The 14878-nt window shown below is 44.2% G+C and overlaps 1 protein-coding gene across 5 annotated transcripts in view; it reads left to right on the forward strand.

Moving 5' to 3' along the window:
• The window catches only part of LOC140631032 (uncharacterized), a 30932-nt gene extending 26520 nt beyond the window's left edge, over positions 1 to 4412 (forward strand). For all 5 annotated transcript variants that reach the window (XM_072822285.1, XM_072822364.1, XM_072822424.1 and 2 more), the window contains one exon: positions 1406 to 4412. In XM_072822285.1, the coding sequence (XP_072678386.1) occupies positions 1406 to 4308 (2903 nt within the window). In that variant the 3' untranslated portion in view covers positions 4309 to 4412. The remainder of the gene's footprint in view (positions 1 to 1405) is intronic.
• The last annotated feature ends 10466 nt before the right edge of the window (positions 4413 to 14878 follow it).

Genomic DNA, 14878 nt, shown 5'->3' on the forward strand with positions numbered 1-14878 from the left:
TGTTTTTCAAATTGCTTTGGCTTCAGATATTAGTTATCTGGATGGCCAAAGATGCCAGTGTTCTCTTTGGAGCAGGCAGTAGGATTCTCTGCTGAGCAGGGACTGCGGTAGCACCTGTGCTATGGGTGATGGAGATAGCCTCAGACTGATTTCCTATCCATCCCTGCATGTCTATGCTCATACAGTCTCCAGCCATCTTTTCTGTGTGCTTATGCCCTCTTTTATGCTCCACTGTGTTCTAGTCAGTGTTATGGGCTCTTGAGCTGTCTGAGGTTAATGTCATTCATAGATGGCTGTTGAATTGATTTTTGTTGGGGTAAAGGATGGTTTCTGCTTTTCCACCATCCTGCTGACATCAGTCGTGTAGGGTGTTTTTCTTTCTTGTGTCCTGAGTGGCTCTAGGACAGTCTTAGTGGTTCAGCTGGCCTGTTTTCCTACAGTATTTGTATTGCCTGGGACCCTGTGTTGCTCAACTAGGGCTTATAGGGAAGAGGCCTTTGTGTAACATGGTATGGACATGCTTCTCACATGACCAGGTGGCCTCAGGGGAACCTGTTTCTGGTGAATAGAGCTGGAGAAGGTACGATATTAGGATTGTGTTTAGATCATACTGGGCACCTTTTGGTTTTTTTGACCAGAGTTTGGTGCTGTTGCCAATGGCCACACTTCATTTCTTTCTTTCCTTCCTTGCTGTTGACAATCTGTGGACTTCTGGGTTCTACTCCCTGGTAATTCCATAATGTCCAATGGAAGGGTTGTTGATCCTCCTCAGGCCTCCACATCTCACCCATTTCTCTCACTGCTATTTCTGTGTAGTTCAACATTCACCTCTGAAAATTTTGTCATGAGATATTCATATGCCCGTAAGCTGACCTTGAACGAAAGCAAATTTCTTGTAATTATATATTCCTGCAGCCTCTATTCAGCCAAATGGCAGCAGCAGCAATGGTCCTACACAAACCTTTGGGCAGAGAACAAGTTGCAGACCCTTTGTTCCTTGTGTCATACCCTAGTTTTTTATCTTTCTAGTGTGTTTTCCATGATACTTTGACCAGTTGGGCCCAGGAATATACAGCAACCTCTCATTCAAATAAATTCCATCTCATTTGTCTGTAAAAACAGACTGTACAGTCAGTAATGCCTAGGTGAGTGGGCTCACCTCTTCACTTTAGTTAACACATGTTTCGGGACACCTGGGTGGCTCAGCGGTTGAGCAGCTACCTTTGGCTCAGGGCATGATCTGCGGTCCTGGGATCGAGTCCCTCATCGGGCTTCCTGCGTGGAGCCTACTTCTCCCTCTGCCTGTGTCTCTGCCTCTCTCCCTGTGTCTCATAAATAAATAAATAAAATCCTTAAAAGAAAACAAAAAAACACACATGTTTCACCAGCCTTTCTTTGCGTTCAGGTTGCTGCTGTGGAGCAGAGGCTGTGGAGGCACCCATTGAACAGAATGCTTCTGGAGGTGTGTCACAGACCAGGACGCCCAGGGTAGCTCTGACTTCCCAGAAGACCCACCCCTGTGAGATGTGTGGTCCAGTCTTGAGAGACATTTTCCATTTGGCTGAGCAGCAGGGAAAAGAAAACAGCCAGAAACTGTTGAGGTGCGGAGCATGTGGGAAACGATTTTATTTCAGTATAAAGTTTGAACAGCAGCAGCACGTGGGAGAAACACTATGCAGAAACGGTGTGGATGGGGCCTGTGACGTGAAGAGCTGCGGAATCCATGATTCAGGAAAGTCCTTTACCTGTAGGGAAGTTCAGAAGGACTTCCTGTCTGGCTCGAGACATCTGCGGCAAGAGGCCACTGCGAGTGAGGAGAAGCCAAACACCATCACACAGTGCAGGGCAACTTTACAAAGCAGAAAAAGTCATTATCCTTGGGGAGAATGCAAGAACGCCTTTAGTCCCAAACATCCCCATGTTCAGGACCAGGGTGTCCACCCTGGAAGACAGTGCTTTGTGTGTAATGAATGTGGGAAAACATTCAGGTACAAATCATTATTTGCTATACACCAGAGATCTCATACTGGAGAAAGATATCATGAGTTTGGCAAATATGGAAAATACTCTAGGCAAAGATCAACCCTGAGTGAACATGGAAAGACTCACAGTGGATCCAGGCAATACACGTGTAGCAAATGTGGGAAATCCTTAGGTCCCAAAACTGTCCTCATTCATCCCCAGAGATGGCATCATGGAGTAAAGAGTTATGTGTGCAGTGAATGTGCAAAATCTTATAGCTGTAGCTCAGTGTCGATTACTCATAGAGTTCAACCTGGAGAAAGGTTTTATAAGTGTCGTGGCTGTGGAAAATCTTTTCCCTCTATGTCTGCCCTCTGTTATCATCGGAGATCTCACACAGGGGAAAGACCTTTTGAGTGCAGTGATTGTGGAAAGTGTTTTACTGCTCGTTCTGTCCTCCATTCTCACCAGAGGGTTCACACTGGAGAAAAGCCTTATGAGTGCAATGAATGTGGCAAGTCCTTTTTGCGAAGAAATAGCCTCAATGTACACATAAAGGTTCACTCAAGTGAAAGGCCTTATAAATGTAATGAATGTGGGAAATCTTTGAAGTGTAAGTCAGCATTCATTAAACACCAGAGAATTCACACAGGAGAAAGGCCTTTTGAGTGCAGAGAATGTGGCAAGTCCTTTCTCCGAAAAAATACTCTCAATGTACACATAAAGGTTCACTCAGGTGAAAGGCCTTATAAGTGCAATGAATGTGGGAAATCATTTAAGTTTAAGTCAACATTCATTAAACACCAGAGAATTCACACAGGAGAGAGGCCTTATGAGTGCAATGAATGTGGGAAATCTTTTATATCTAGGACTGACCTGCGTTATCATCAAAGAATTCACACTGGAGAAAGGCCTTATGAGTGCAGTGAATGTGGCAAGTCTTTTGTCCGACAAAATATCCTCAAAGTACACAGAAAGGTTCACTCAGGTGAAAGGCCTTATAAGTGTAATGAATGTGGGAAATCTTTGAAGTGTAAGTCATCGTTGATTAAACACCAGAGAATTCACACAGGAGAAAGGCCTTATGAGTGCAGTGAATGCGGGAAGTCTTTTATTACTAGTTCTGTCCTTCATTCTCATCAGAGAGTTCACACTGGAGAAAGGCCTTATGAGTGCAGTGAATGTGGGAAAACTTTTACCACTAGTTCTGTCCTCCGTGATCACCAGAGACTTCATACTGGAGAAAGGCCTTATGAGTGTAGTAAATGTGGGAAAACTTTTACCACAAGTTCTGCCCTCCATTATCATCACAGAGTTCACACTGGAGAAAGGCCTTATGAGTGCAGTGAATGTGGCAAGTCTTTTGTCCGAAGAAATAGCCTGAGTGTACACCTAAAGGTTCACTCAGGTGAAAAACCTTATAAATGTAATGAATGTGGGAAATCATTGAAGTGTAAGTCAACATTCATTCAACATCAGAGAATTCACACAGGAGAACGGCCTTATGAATGCAGTGAATGTGGGAAATCTTTTTCTGCTACTTCTGTCCTTCGTTCTCACCAGAGAGTTCACACGGGAGAAAGGCCTTATGAGTGCAATGAATGTCAAAAATCTTTTACCTCTAGTTCTGCCCTCCGTTCTCACCAAAGAGTACACACAGGAGAAAGACCTTATAAGTGCGATGACTGTGGCAAGTTCTTTCTCCACAGAAATAGCCTCAATGTACATATTAAGGTTCACTCAGGTGAAAGGCCTTATAAATGTAATGAATGTGGCAAATCTTTGAACTATAAGTCGACGTTCATCCAACACCAGAGAATTCACACAGGAGAAAAGCCTTATCTGTGCAATGAATGTGGGAAGTCTTTTAGTCATAGCTGTGCCCTCCGGTATCATCGTCAAAGTCACCTTGGAATAAGTCCTTATGACTGTAGTGAATGTGGGAAATCTTTTACCACTAGTTCTGTCCTCCGTGACCACCAGAGACTTCACACTGGAGAAAGGCCCTATGAGTGCAGTGAATGTGGGAAATCTTTTACCGCTCGCTCTGTCCTCCGTTCTCACCAGAGAGTTCACTCTCGGGAAAGGCCTTATGAATGCAGTGAATGTGGCAAGTCCTTTGTCAGAAGAAATAGCCTCAATGTACACATAAAGGTTCACTCAGGTGAAAAGCCTTATAAGTGTAATGAATGTGGGAAATCTTGGAAGTGCAAGTCAACATTCATAAAACACCAGAGAATTCACACAGGGGAAAAGTCTTTCACTTGCAGTGAATGTGGGAAATCTTTTATTAGTTACGGTGCTCTTGGCCATCATCACAGAGTTCACAGTGGTGACAGGCCTTAGGGGTCCTGGTATTGTGGGGAATCTTTCAGCTAAATCTTCAGTCTCCTTCAACATGAGGAAGTCCGTAGTAAATAAAGTCCTTGTGGGTGATATTACGAACCGAATGTTTATGTTCACTAAAATTGATTTGTTGAATCCCTGTCCTCTAATGCAATAGGATTAGCATGTAGTGTCTTGGGAGATCATTTAAAGATATAGTTTCATAAAAATCTGAATTCACCCTGGAGTGAAGCCTCATAAGTAGGTGAATAACAAAATTCCTTTAGCCAGTTATTTGTATTCATTCCCCCACTTGAGAGTTCACACTGCAGAAAGACTTAAAATAGCATAGAAACTGATATTTCCTTGCTTAGTATCTCTAGAGGAGAACCTTTATGAGTCCATCACCTTCTTGAATTCAGCTTTGTTTACCTGAATGTCCACAGTGAATTGACTGTCCGTAAGTTCTAGCCTTTTGGGAAAAATTCAGAATGTGCATATTGCGTTCTGATATGTTTGAAGTTATTGTTAGAAGTCACTGTTATATTCTGTGGCAGAAGTCATTTTACCTCTGCCACCAGGATGATCCTGATAATATACATTAGTCACTACCCAATATGCTTAACAGTGCTGACGTCTTTGTGTTGTCATTTGCTGATGGAAATTATGGGTAATTGGACCTCTTCATTTCCTTCTTTTTTTTTTTTTTAAAGATTTATTTATTTATTTATTTATTTATTTATTTATTTATTTATTCAGAGAGAGAGAGAGGCAGAGACACAGGCAGAGGAAGAAGCAGGCTCCATGCAGGAAGCCCAACGTGGGACTCGATCCCAGGTCTCCAGGATCACACCCCAGGCTGCAGGTGGCACTAAACCGCTGCGCCACCGGGGCTGCCCTCTTCGTTTCCTTCTAATTTTGGTCATGCATGTGACCTAGTTTTGATTATCAGTACCTGATCTGTGTCCTGGGTGGTTACTTGCACAGGAAGACTAAATCCCTTAGGGACTTTGTTGGTCTTTTAATGCTTTGGATTAAAGCATTAATGAAGCTTCCAAGTCAGTAATAGAGGAATTGGATGCCACTTGTTGCTCTGGTTTATGCATTAATAGGTCTTTTTATTTAATTACCTTTAATTGTAGGTGTTGTATCCATTCTTTTTTTTTTTTTTTAAGATTTTATTTATTCATGAGAGATTCAGAGAGAGAGAGGCAGAGACACAGGCAGAGGGAGAAACAGGCTCCATGCAGGGAGCCAGATGCGGGACTCGATCCTGGGTCTCCAGAATCACACCCAGGGCCGAAAGTGCGCTAAACCGCTGAGCCACCGGGGCTGCCCAGTTGTATCCATTTTAAGGAGTGGTTGGAAAGCAGAGTTGGGCTCTGCTGGCACTTAGGAGTGAACAGATTTCATTGCATCACAAATTTATTGTGCCTCAGAGAGGAGAATACCTACATATGTACATCTTTACTGTTCTCCATCCTGGGGAATTTGCATTAACTCTAACAACCTATCTGATGGGCTGAATGTGCACCCACAATTCCTATTTTGAAGTTGTAACCTGCCAGTACCACACAATGTGAGTATAGTTATACATGGCATCTTAAAAAAGATCATGAAGTTGAAATGGGTTATTAGGATGGACTCTTAGGCAGTCTAGCTGGTTTCATGATAAGAGATGAGGATATGGGTGCACATGGATGACCATCTGAAGACAGGGAATCCCCATCTACCAGCTAAGGAGAGGCCTTAGAAGAAACTAACCTTGCTGATGACACTTTATGTCCAATTTTTGGACTCCAGATTTGTGGGAAAATAAATTTCTCTTGTCTAATCACCCAGAGTGTGGTACTGTGTTACATCAGTTTTAGTTAATACAGCCTCCTAGGGGCCACATCTGGGTTTTGTGTTCTAGATGCCAGGAAGTTTTGCGTGTTCACGGGTCACCCTGAAGAGGGAGCAGCTGAGACCATCTCCAGTGCTTGTAGAGACAAGCTTGTCCACAGCAGATACCACATAGTGCCCTGCACTGTTGAGTGGAGTCTCTAACTCAGATTCTTCAGAGGATCCATGTGACCTTTGTACAGTATTCACTTGTACCACAGAGGCAGGGAAACTCTAATTGGTAATCTAAATGATTGGGTAATTAGGGAGTAGAGGAGTCATCAGGCCTGTTTATGGAATGTATCTATTATAAAAATGTATCACAGATATAGTGACTGGCTGGGCAGGATCAGTGTGCACAGAAATTCTTTAATTTCAGACACAGGTATCCTGTGTAACAGAGGTCATTGTCATAAAATTATCCAAAAGTCTCTGAATTATATCCTCTCTCTGGTGCTTACATGTCAAGGCTGTTGTGGTGCAGGCAAGGAAAGGATAAAAACAGGAGATTTCATAGGCTAGGGATGTAGTTTTGTAACCCTGCCTTGCCAGCATTCTTACAGTATCCTATACAACTATGGCAGACACCTGTTCTGAAACATCCATCTCCCAGGTTTTCTCCCAGATACTCCCCATCATCTAGGGCTGTAAATGCAGGTCTTAACTGCCAGTGGTGGTGTGGAGTTCTACTTCTGTTAAGATTGCCAAAGGTTTGCTTCTGTCCTGAAGTTCTTAAATAAACCATTCCTCCTCAGGCTGGAGTTCTCACCCTCTTTCTTTTTTGTTTTTTTAGGATTTTATTAGAGTACAAATTGGGGTAGGGGCAGAGGGAGAAGCAGATTGCCCACTGAGTAGGGAGCCTGATGTGGGGCTCCATTCCAGGACTCTGAGATGACGACCTGAGCCGAAAGCAGATACTTAACCGACTGAGCAACCCAAGTGCCCTCACACCCTTTTTCTTTGGTCATTCGGCTCTGACGTTTCACATATATGTCCCTTTGAGTCAACAGTACTGTTTTCTTCTCCAGATTTACACCCCTACTGATCTATTTCATTAGAGCATTTGGCACATTTGGCTTATTTCCAGCTTTTGACTTCCACAAACAAACCCCTCTATATGTTTTCATTATAATTCCTTATGCAGATAGAGGGTTCATTTCTCTTATGTTAAATCTCAAAGTGCAATGCCAAAGGCAGAGGTAGGCCGGAGTTAACATTTTCATGAAAGAGCCAAAATGGGATCTAAGCTGTTCACTATTGCATTCCCACCAGGCATGTCTGAGAGTTCCAGTATCTCCAGCCCCTGCCAATACTTGGTAGTGCCAGTCTTTAAGGTCAGCTCTTTTAATACATGTGTAGTGCTATGTTGTAATTGCATTTCCTAGGGATTTCTGATTTTGTTCATGTGTTTACCTTTACAAGCCCAGGCAGACAGCAGATTTGGGGACTGTGAGCTGACTGGAGGTGTCCAGGAGCCTCACAGGCAGGAGACATTAATCCTGACAGGCTGGAGGGGAGGGACCTGCCTGAACACCCTGAAGGGTGACTGTAAGTCAGGCTGGTCTCACATTAGTAAAGACAAGGTTGCTGTGCCCACCTGACAGAGTTGTTTCCTGCCATCCCATCCAGTACACGGGGAAGGATTTCTCACCGCAGAGCGCTAGCCTCCAAGTGATTTAATTCCTTCTCTTTCTGTAACAGTTGACGACTAATCCCCAAAGGAAACTGCTCTGGGCTTTGTTTCCCGTCAGCTGTCTCAGGGGAAGTCTTCTGGGCCTGGGAAGGGCAGGCGCTGGGGTCGCATCCCGCCTCCCCCTGACCTGGAAGGACTGGGAGCAGGAGGGTGTGGGAGGAAGTGAAGCCTATCTTAGAATAGATCTGGGGTCCGTGTTCTTTTCTTTTTTTTTTAATTTATTTTTTAGATTTTATTTATTAATGAGAGACACACACACGGAGAGGGAGAGAGACAGAGACACAGGCAGAGGGAGAAGCAGGCTCCATGCAGGGAGCCTGATGTGGGACTCGATCCGGGATCTCCAGGACCACGCCCCAGGCTGCAGGCGGCGCTAAACTGCTGCGCCCCTGGAGCTGCCCTGGGGTCAGTGTTGGTGCGGTTTTTGTTTGCTACCTCCAGGTGGTGACTTTGGCATTTGGTTTGAACTATCCCTCTTGACCTTGTGCCTGTTTTGATCCACTTTCGGGCCAAGCAGCACCCTCTCCACCTGAGGGCTCCCATGTCAGAAAGATCCTTTGCAGTTGCTGACTGGGAGATACACAGGAAGGTCCGGTTTCCTGGTTCAACATGAATCTGCCACCTGGGTTCCGACAGGTCTCGGCTCCTCTACACTGTCAGCTTAGTGGCCAAAACAGGGAACCCTCACCTATAGTGCACTACTTCTGGGATTTGAGAAGTCTGGCACTGACTTCTGGACTTTTACTGGCTATGCATAATAGTGGAGGACAGGAAGACAGCCAGTGTAAATCTCTTTAAGGCTGCCCTTAAACGAACAAGGGGTGGTGGAAAGGGAGGTGGACGGGGGCGGGGGTGGGGGTGGGGGTGACTGGGTGTCGGGCACTGAGGGGGGCACTTGATGGGATGAGCACTGGGTCTTATGCTATATGTTGGAAAATTGAACTCCAATAAAATAAATAAAGAAAGTTAGGGTATGTAGGCATAAAAAAAAAAAAAAAAAAAAAAAGGCTGCCGGGATCCCTGGGTGGCGCGGCGGTTTGGCGCCTGCCTTTGGCCCAGGGCGCTCGATCCTGGAAACCCGGGATCGAATCCCACATCGGGCTTCCAGTGCATGGAGCCTGCTTCTCCCTCTGCCTGTGTCTCTGCCTCTCTCTCTGTGTGTGTGACTATCATAAATAAAAAAAAAAAAAAAAAAAAAAAAAAAGGCTGCCCTTAATGCCTGCGGGCTTTAATGTCAGTGGCTTAAAAGCAATCTATTTCACCTACTAGCATTTTTATTTTTGAAAAACAAAAATAAAAAAAAAAGAAAAACAAAAATAGAGAAAGAGGGAAAGGAAGGGAAGGAAAAAAAGGAAGGAAGGAAAGAAAGAGGAGAGAAGGAAGGCCAGGATGGGTACAGCCCATCTTGCAAGGAAGAGGGTACCCAGATTAAGTGCTTTAATATGGGAACCTGGAGAGGCCTTTTATTCTATGGACCCTTGCATGAGCATGATGGCATCTTGGGGAGTCAGCGAGAAAGGGGCTGAGCACGTGGAGATTGGGATGCGGTCTCCTGAGGACCTCAGTACCAGGCAGAAGGGTAGGGGTGGCACAGGGACAGAGGAGACACCTGGAGGGAGTTAGGACCCTGGGTAGCAGATTTAGGAAGGACTCTCTGGGCTGAGTCCCCATACTTCCTCTGGAGCCTAAGCTCCCACCACTGATACTTATGGCAAATGCCCTCCCAGAGTGTTGACCTGGTAGATCCCTCAGGGACACAGCACAGTCCACAGGTGATCCCTCCATTCCTCTTACATGCACCATCATGACCGCTCTGGCACCTCCTGGCGGTGTCAGAGTATATATGTCTGGACTAAACTCAGCAGATGGTTGCCCACGATTATCTTAAAGGAAAAAAACCTCAGGAGCAGGTTTGTCAACAAATTCGGACTTTGTTGTACTGTCAGGGCACAGGGGTGCAAGAGCACCTAACCTGAGGGTCCCAGACAAACTAGGTTTGGCCACTGCCTGGTGACAAAATCCAAAGACAGAGGAAGAGGTGGTGATGAAACAGGCATCAGGGTCTTCCATCTGAGACAGGGGACAAGCCTGAAAAAAGAACCCAACTGGAAGATTTGAGGTCAAAATAGGGGCAGCCAAGGTCCTCTTTCAGTACTAGGAAAACCAGTATGTATGGGTGAAGCCACCTCGGGCCCTTGGGTGACCTTGTAATCTTAAGGTTAAAGAAGCACCATTAGCCCATGTGATTGGTTGTTTCTCTGTCTACAGACCATGCATTCTCTCCTAGAAAGAGCTGAGTACTCTGCATGCCACAAAACAAACCAGATCCCCTTGCACAACCTCCCAGCACTGTGATAACATCTATAGCTAGCACTCTGGAGTCTGCACGTTGTCAAGAAGTGTTAAGTACTGCTGTGCTCCATTTACTGGCTAACTGACCCAAACGCCTCTAAAAACCTCTTCATGAGGCAGAGACTTTGGAGTTTTTCTTTGTACAGTGGTCTGCCTTCTTTCCACACGGCCAGCCTCCTCATTAAAGCTCTTGTATCAAAAAAAAAAAAAAGCTCCTGTATCTTTCCAGTCAGCACCTGTCTCTTGATTATTGGCTTTATAGTGATGTGCAGCCAAACTTGGGTTTTGCTAACAACATATTTGAACACAGATCCCCACAGAAACATTGCAATCCTTCCATGTGCCGAAGCAATTTTAAAAGGATACCATACTGGGATGCCGGAGTGGCTCAGTGGTTGAGTATCTGCCTTTAGCTCAGGGTGTAATCCTGGAGTCCTGGGATCGAGTCCCGCATCGGGCTCTCTGCATGGAGCCTGCTTCTCTCTCTGCCTATTCTCTGCCTCTCTCTGTGTCTCTCATGAATAAATAAAATCTTAAAAAAAAATAAATAAAAGGATACCATACTGCTGATAATTGTTTTTCTGCATTGAGGTAGTTGATGTGAAATGTCAGGGTGAGGGATCACACAGTCAAGAAAGAATTTCTTGACTCAGGAAAGGATTTGGTGAGAAAAAAGTGATTGATTAAAGCATGGTGACAGGATCCATGGTCAGAAAGAGCTGCACTGTGACTGATTATATAATTTTCAGTTGGGACTGGGGTAGGGAAAATGTTAACCTGTAAAGTATTTTAGAAGCAAGGTTTCCAGGACCTTGAGAGGTAGCTGTTGTTAGGTCAAGGTCATTTGCTGCTGTCTACTAAAATCTTAGTACTGAGAGCCCCTTCAAATGTAGATTAGTTGGCTCTTTGTTTAGAGAACGATTGCTCTTGTATACCTTGAGGGAATAGGTAGAACTAAAGGAAGTTTCCAAAGGGATATTCATATGGTAAAGAAGATCTACCGGATCTTGGCATTTGGGCTAAAATTGTCTTTTTCCTTTAGGAAAGTGCTAACAAAAAAAAAAAAGGAAAGAGCTAACGCTGAGGGAGTTACCTTCCTGGAAGGTCACCCTCCCTGTCTCAAGTAGTTGTCAATGGGGAGTAAGTTGTAAAGAATTTTAATTTTTTTTCTTTTCCCTTGTTCTCCACATCAGAGTGATTAGCCGGTTTTCATTTTTATGTTCACAACGGAGTAATAATCTGTTACTAAAAGCAAAACCAGACATTCTAGACATTCCACTTTTTTTTTTAAAGATTTCATTTATTTATTCATGAGAGACAGAGACAGAGAGAGAGAAAGGCAGAGACACAGGAAGAGGGAGAAGCAGGCTCCATGCAGGGAGCTCAATGTGGAACTCAATCCTAGGACTCCAGGATCACACCCTAGGGCTGAAGGCAGGCGCTCAACCACTGAGCCACCCAGGTGTCCCTAGACACTCCACTTTTAATGAAAGAAACAAATGTGTGCTGATAAATTTTCTGCCTAGGTTATGAAATCCTGCAGCCGTAGAGGACATTTGTGTGAATCACAAGAATATCAGGTGCCTTGTCCACAGGAACCACAGCAAGCAGATGGAATTTGTGTGTCTCTCTCACCTGGAGGCTTTTTAAAATACTCATTCTAAAAAAAAATAATAAAATAAAATAAAATAAAATAAATAAAATAAATAAAATAAAATAAAATAAAATAAAATAAAATAAAATAAATACTCATTCTATGGCTACCCCCAAAGGCCCTGAGTCAATAGGTGTGTCTTGTGGGGCTGAGAATGAGCATTTCTAATGAGTTGAGGTGAAGCCGATGGAGAGCTCAGTGCAGAGATGAAACTGTAAAAACAGGTTATTTAGGGAAGGTCAGACTGCATGCCCCAGGCTCCAGTACAGAGAGGCTGTAGATGTACAGGCTGTGATGAGCAGCAGAGTCAAAGGTTCTTTTTTTTTTTTTTTTTAAGATTTTATTTATTTATTCATGAGACACAGAGAGAGAGAGAGAGAGAGAGAGAGGCAGAGACACAGGCAGAAGGAGAAGCAGGCTCCATGCAGGGATCCCGATGCAGGACTCGATCCCGGGTCTCCAGGATTGCGCCCTGGGCCAAAGGCAGGCGCTAAACCGCTGCGCCAACCAGGGTTCCCTAGTATTTCTGCTTTCATGTTTCCTATGTTTTCTTGAACCTCATAAAAGCCACAGGAAGGCAAGACTGCATGTCTTGTGCCTACATTTCTCCCATGCACCTACCAAAGTTCCTGAAAACCCCGTATGCGCTCAGTGCACTTTGTTAGAAGAGTGGATAAACATGGGCTTTCAATTTCCTGGTCATTTTAAGTCTTCAGGTACCCTAAATGTACTCTTCTAAGTTTCTCCAAAGTAGTGTGAAAATTAGAAGAGAGAACTCATGGAAGATGTATTAAGGAATCACAGTACAAACCGGCATGAGAAGCATAATCAGCAGTTAAGAAGGAAGACAATTTTTATCTTGACAAAGGAGACTTTCTAGGGATGATTTTAATCTCTTGCTTTTTTTTTTTTTTTTTTAAGAATTTACTTATTCAGGGATCCCTGGTTGGCGCAGCGGTTTGGCGCCTGCCTTTGGCCCAGGGTGCGATCCTGGAGACCTGGGATCGAATCCCACGTCGGGCTCCCTGTGCATGGAGCCTGCTTCTCCCTCTGCCTGTGTCTCTGCCTCTCTCTCTCTCTCTCTCTCTCTGTGACTATCATAAATAAATAAAAATTAAAAAAAAAAGAATTTACTTATTCATGAGACACACTGAGAGAGACAGAGACAGAGATAGAGACAGAGACAGAGACAGAGAAGCAGGCTCCATGCAGGGAGCCTGACATGGGACTGGATCCCAAGACTCCAGGATCAGGTCCTGGTCTGAAGGCAGCGCTAAACCACTGAGCCACCTGGGCTGCCCAATCTCCTGTTTGTTTGTGTTTTTTTTTTTTTTTTTTTTAATTTATTTATGATAGTCATACAGAGAGAGAGAGAGAGGCAGAGACAGAGGCAGAGGGAGAAGCAGGCTCCATGCACAGGGAGCCCGACGTGGGATTCGATCCCAGGTCTCCAGGATCGCGCCCTGGGTCAAAGTCAGGCGCCAAACCGCTGCGCCACCCAGGGATCCCCCCAATCTCCTGTTTTTAACAAAAGAAAGTATGATCTCTCCTTGCCCCAGCAATCACACTCTAACCAGGGCATGCAGCCAATAAGAGACTGCCAAACTCAGTCTTGTGTTTCTCAAGGACATTTTATTGAAAGTTATCCTCCCCAATCTTCTCCTAAGACCTAATAAAAGCTGACTTTTGTTTTTTTTAATTGTGGTTTGCCATAGTGTGCTTATCCATAGTTGAAATTTCGCCATTATTCTAGAATAAACTCAGTTTGCTTATAAATAACTGGCTATTTATTTAAGGTTGACCGGTAGCATAGCTCAATGTTTTCAGGAATGAAAAAAAAAAACACATTTTCAAGATAAAAGCCTCACAGTGTCAGGCACATTTTTAGCACAATGATATGCTGTTTGATTCTATCTTTTCTCAGACTTCTTAAGCCTTCTCCTAAAAGTTCTCTGAAGTCATAATGCTTTTTTAGCTTTTACTGATATGTAGGAAGATGGAATGTGGGTTTCCCCAGAGCTATTTCTAACACTGTCTTTAAACATCTGAAATGTGTTTCACTGCTGTTTTTTGGAGATAATTTTAATTCCTAAAGCAACACTACTGCCAGGGCCTGAAAAAGATAGAATCATTTCCCCACAAGAAGTTGAGATCATTGGGTTCAGATAACCCATTATTTCAGTGTTTAGATTCTTTCTTTGCACACATGCTCCAACTGGAAATGGCAACTTGTTCTATACCAAAACCAGCAATCATTAAGTTGCTCTGTGTTTGACATGTCAGACTCTTATTTTTTTTTTTAATATATTTTTTTTAAGATTTTATTTATTTATTCATGAGAGACACACAGAGAGAGGCAGAGACACAGGCAGAGGGAGAAGCAGGCTCCATGCAGGGAGTCCGATGCAGGACTCGATCCCAGGTCCCCGGGGTCACACCCTGGGCCCAAGGTGGGCGCTCAACCTCTGAGCCACCGAGGCGTCCCTGACATGTCAGACTCTTAAAAGGAAATGAATATATCTGAGAATATGGAGCAAGAAATATATGAATAAAAGTGTCCCTCAATAGTTGGGACAGAATCAGTATGCAGGCAAGAGAGGTTTAATTTTTTTTTTAAATTTTCATTTATTTATGATAGTCACAGAGAGAGAGAGAGGCAAAGACACAGGCAGAGGGAGAAGCAGGCTCCATGCACCGGAAGCAGGCTCCATGCACCGGGAGCCGGATGTGGGATTTGATCCTGGGTCTCCAGGATCACGCCCGGGGCCAAAGACAGGCGCTAAACCGCTGTGCCACCCAAGGATCCCGGCAAGAGAGGTTTAGTGTGGAACCAGAGTCTTACTTCATCATTGTCCCCATAATTCTGGGTGACCTACCATCCCTCATCCCCATTCATGTAACCAACCTGTATAGGGTATGAAAAAGGAAACAATTGGGTTCCAAATGGAATCGCTTCTGCTAGGTAGGCCATGTCACCAAACCGCGGCAGAATACTGAAACTCATTGCA

This window comes from Canis lupus, chromosome 1 (assembly GCF_048164855.1).
Source record: "Canis lupus baileyi chromosome 1, mCanLup2.hap1, whole genome shotgun sequence".
In the NCBI taxonomy this organism is placed as follows: domain Eukaryota; kingdom Metazoa; phylum Chordata; class Mammalia; order Carnivora; family Canidae; genus Canis; species Canis lupus.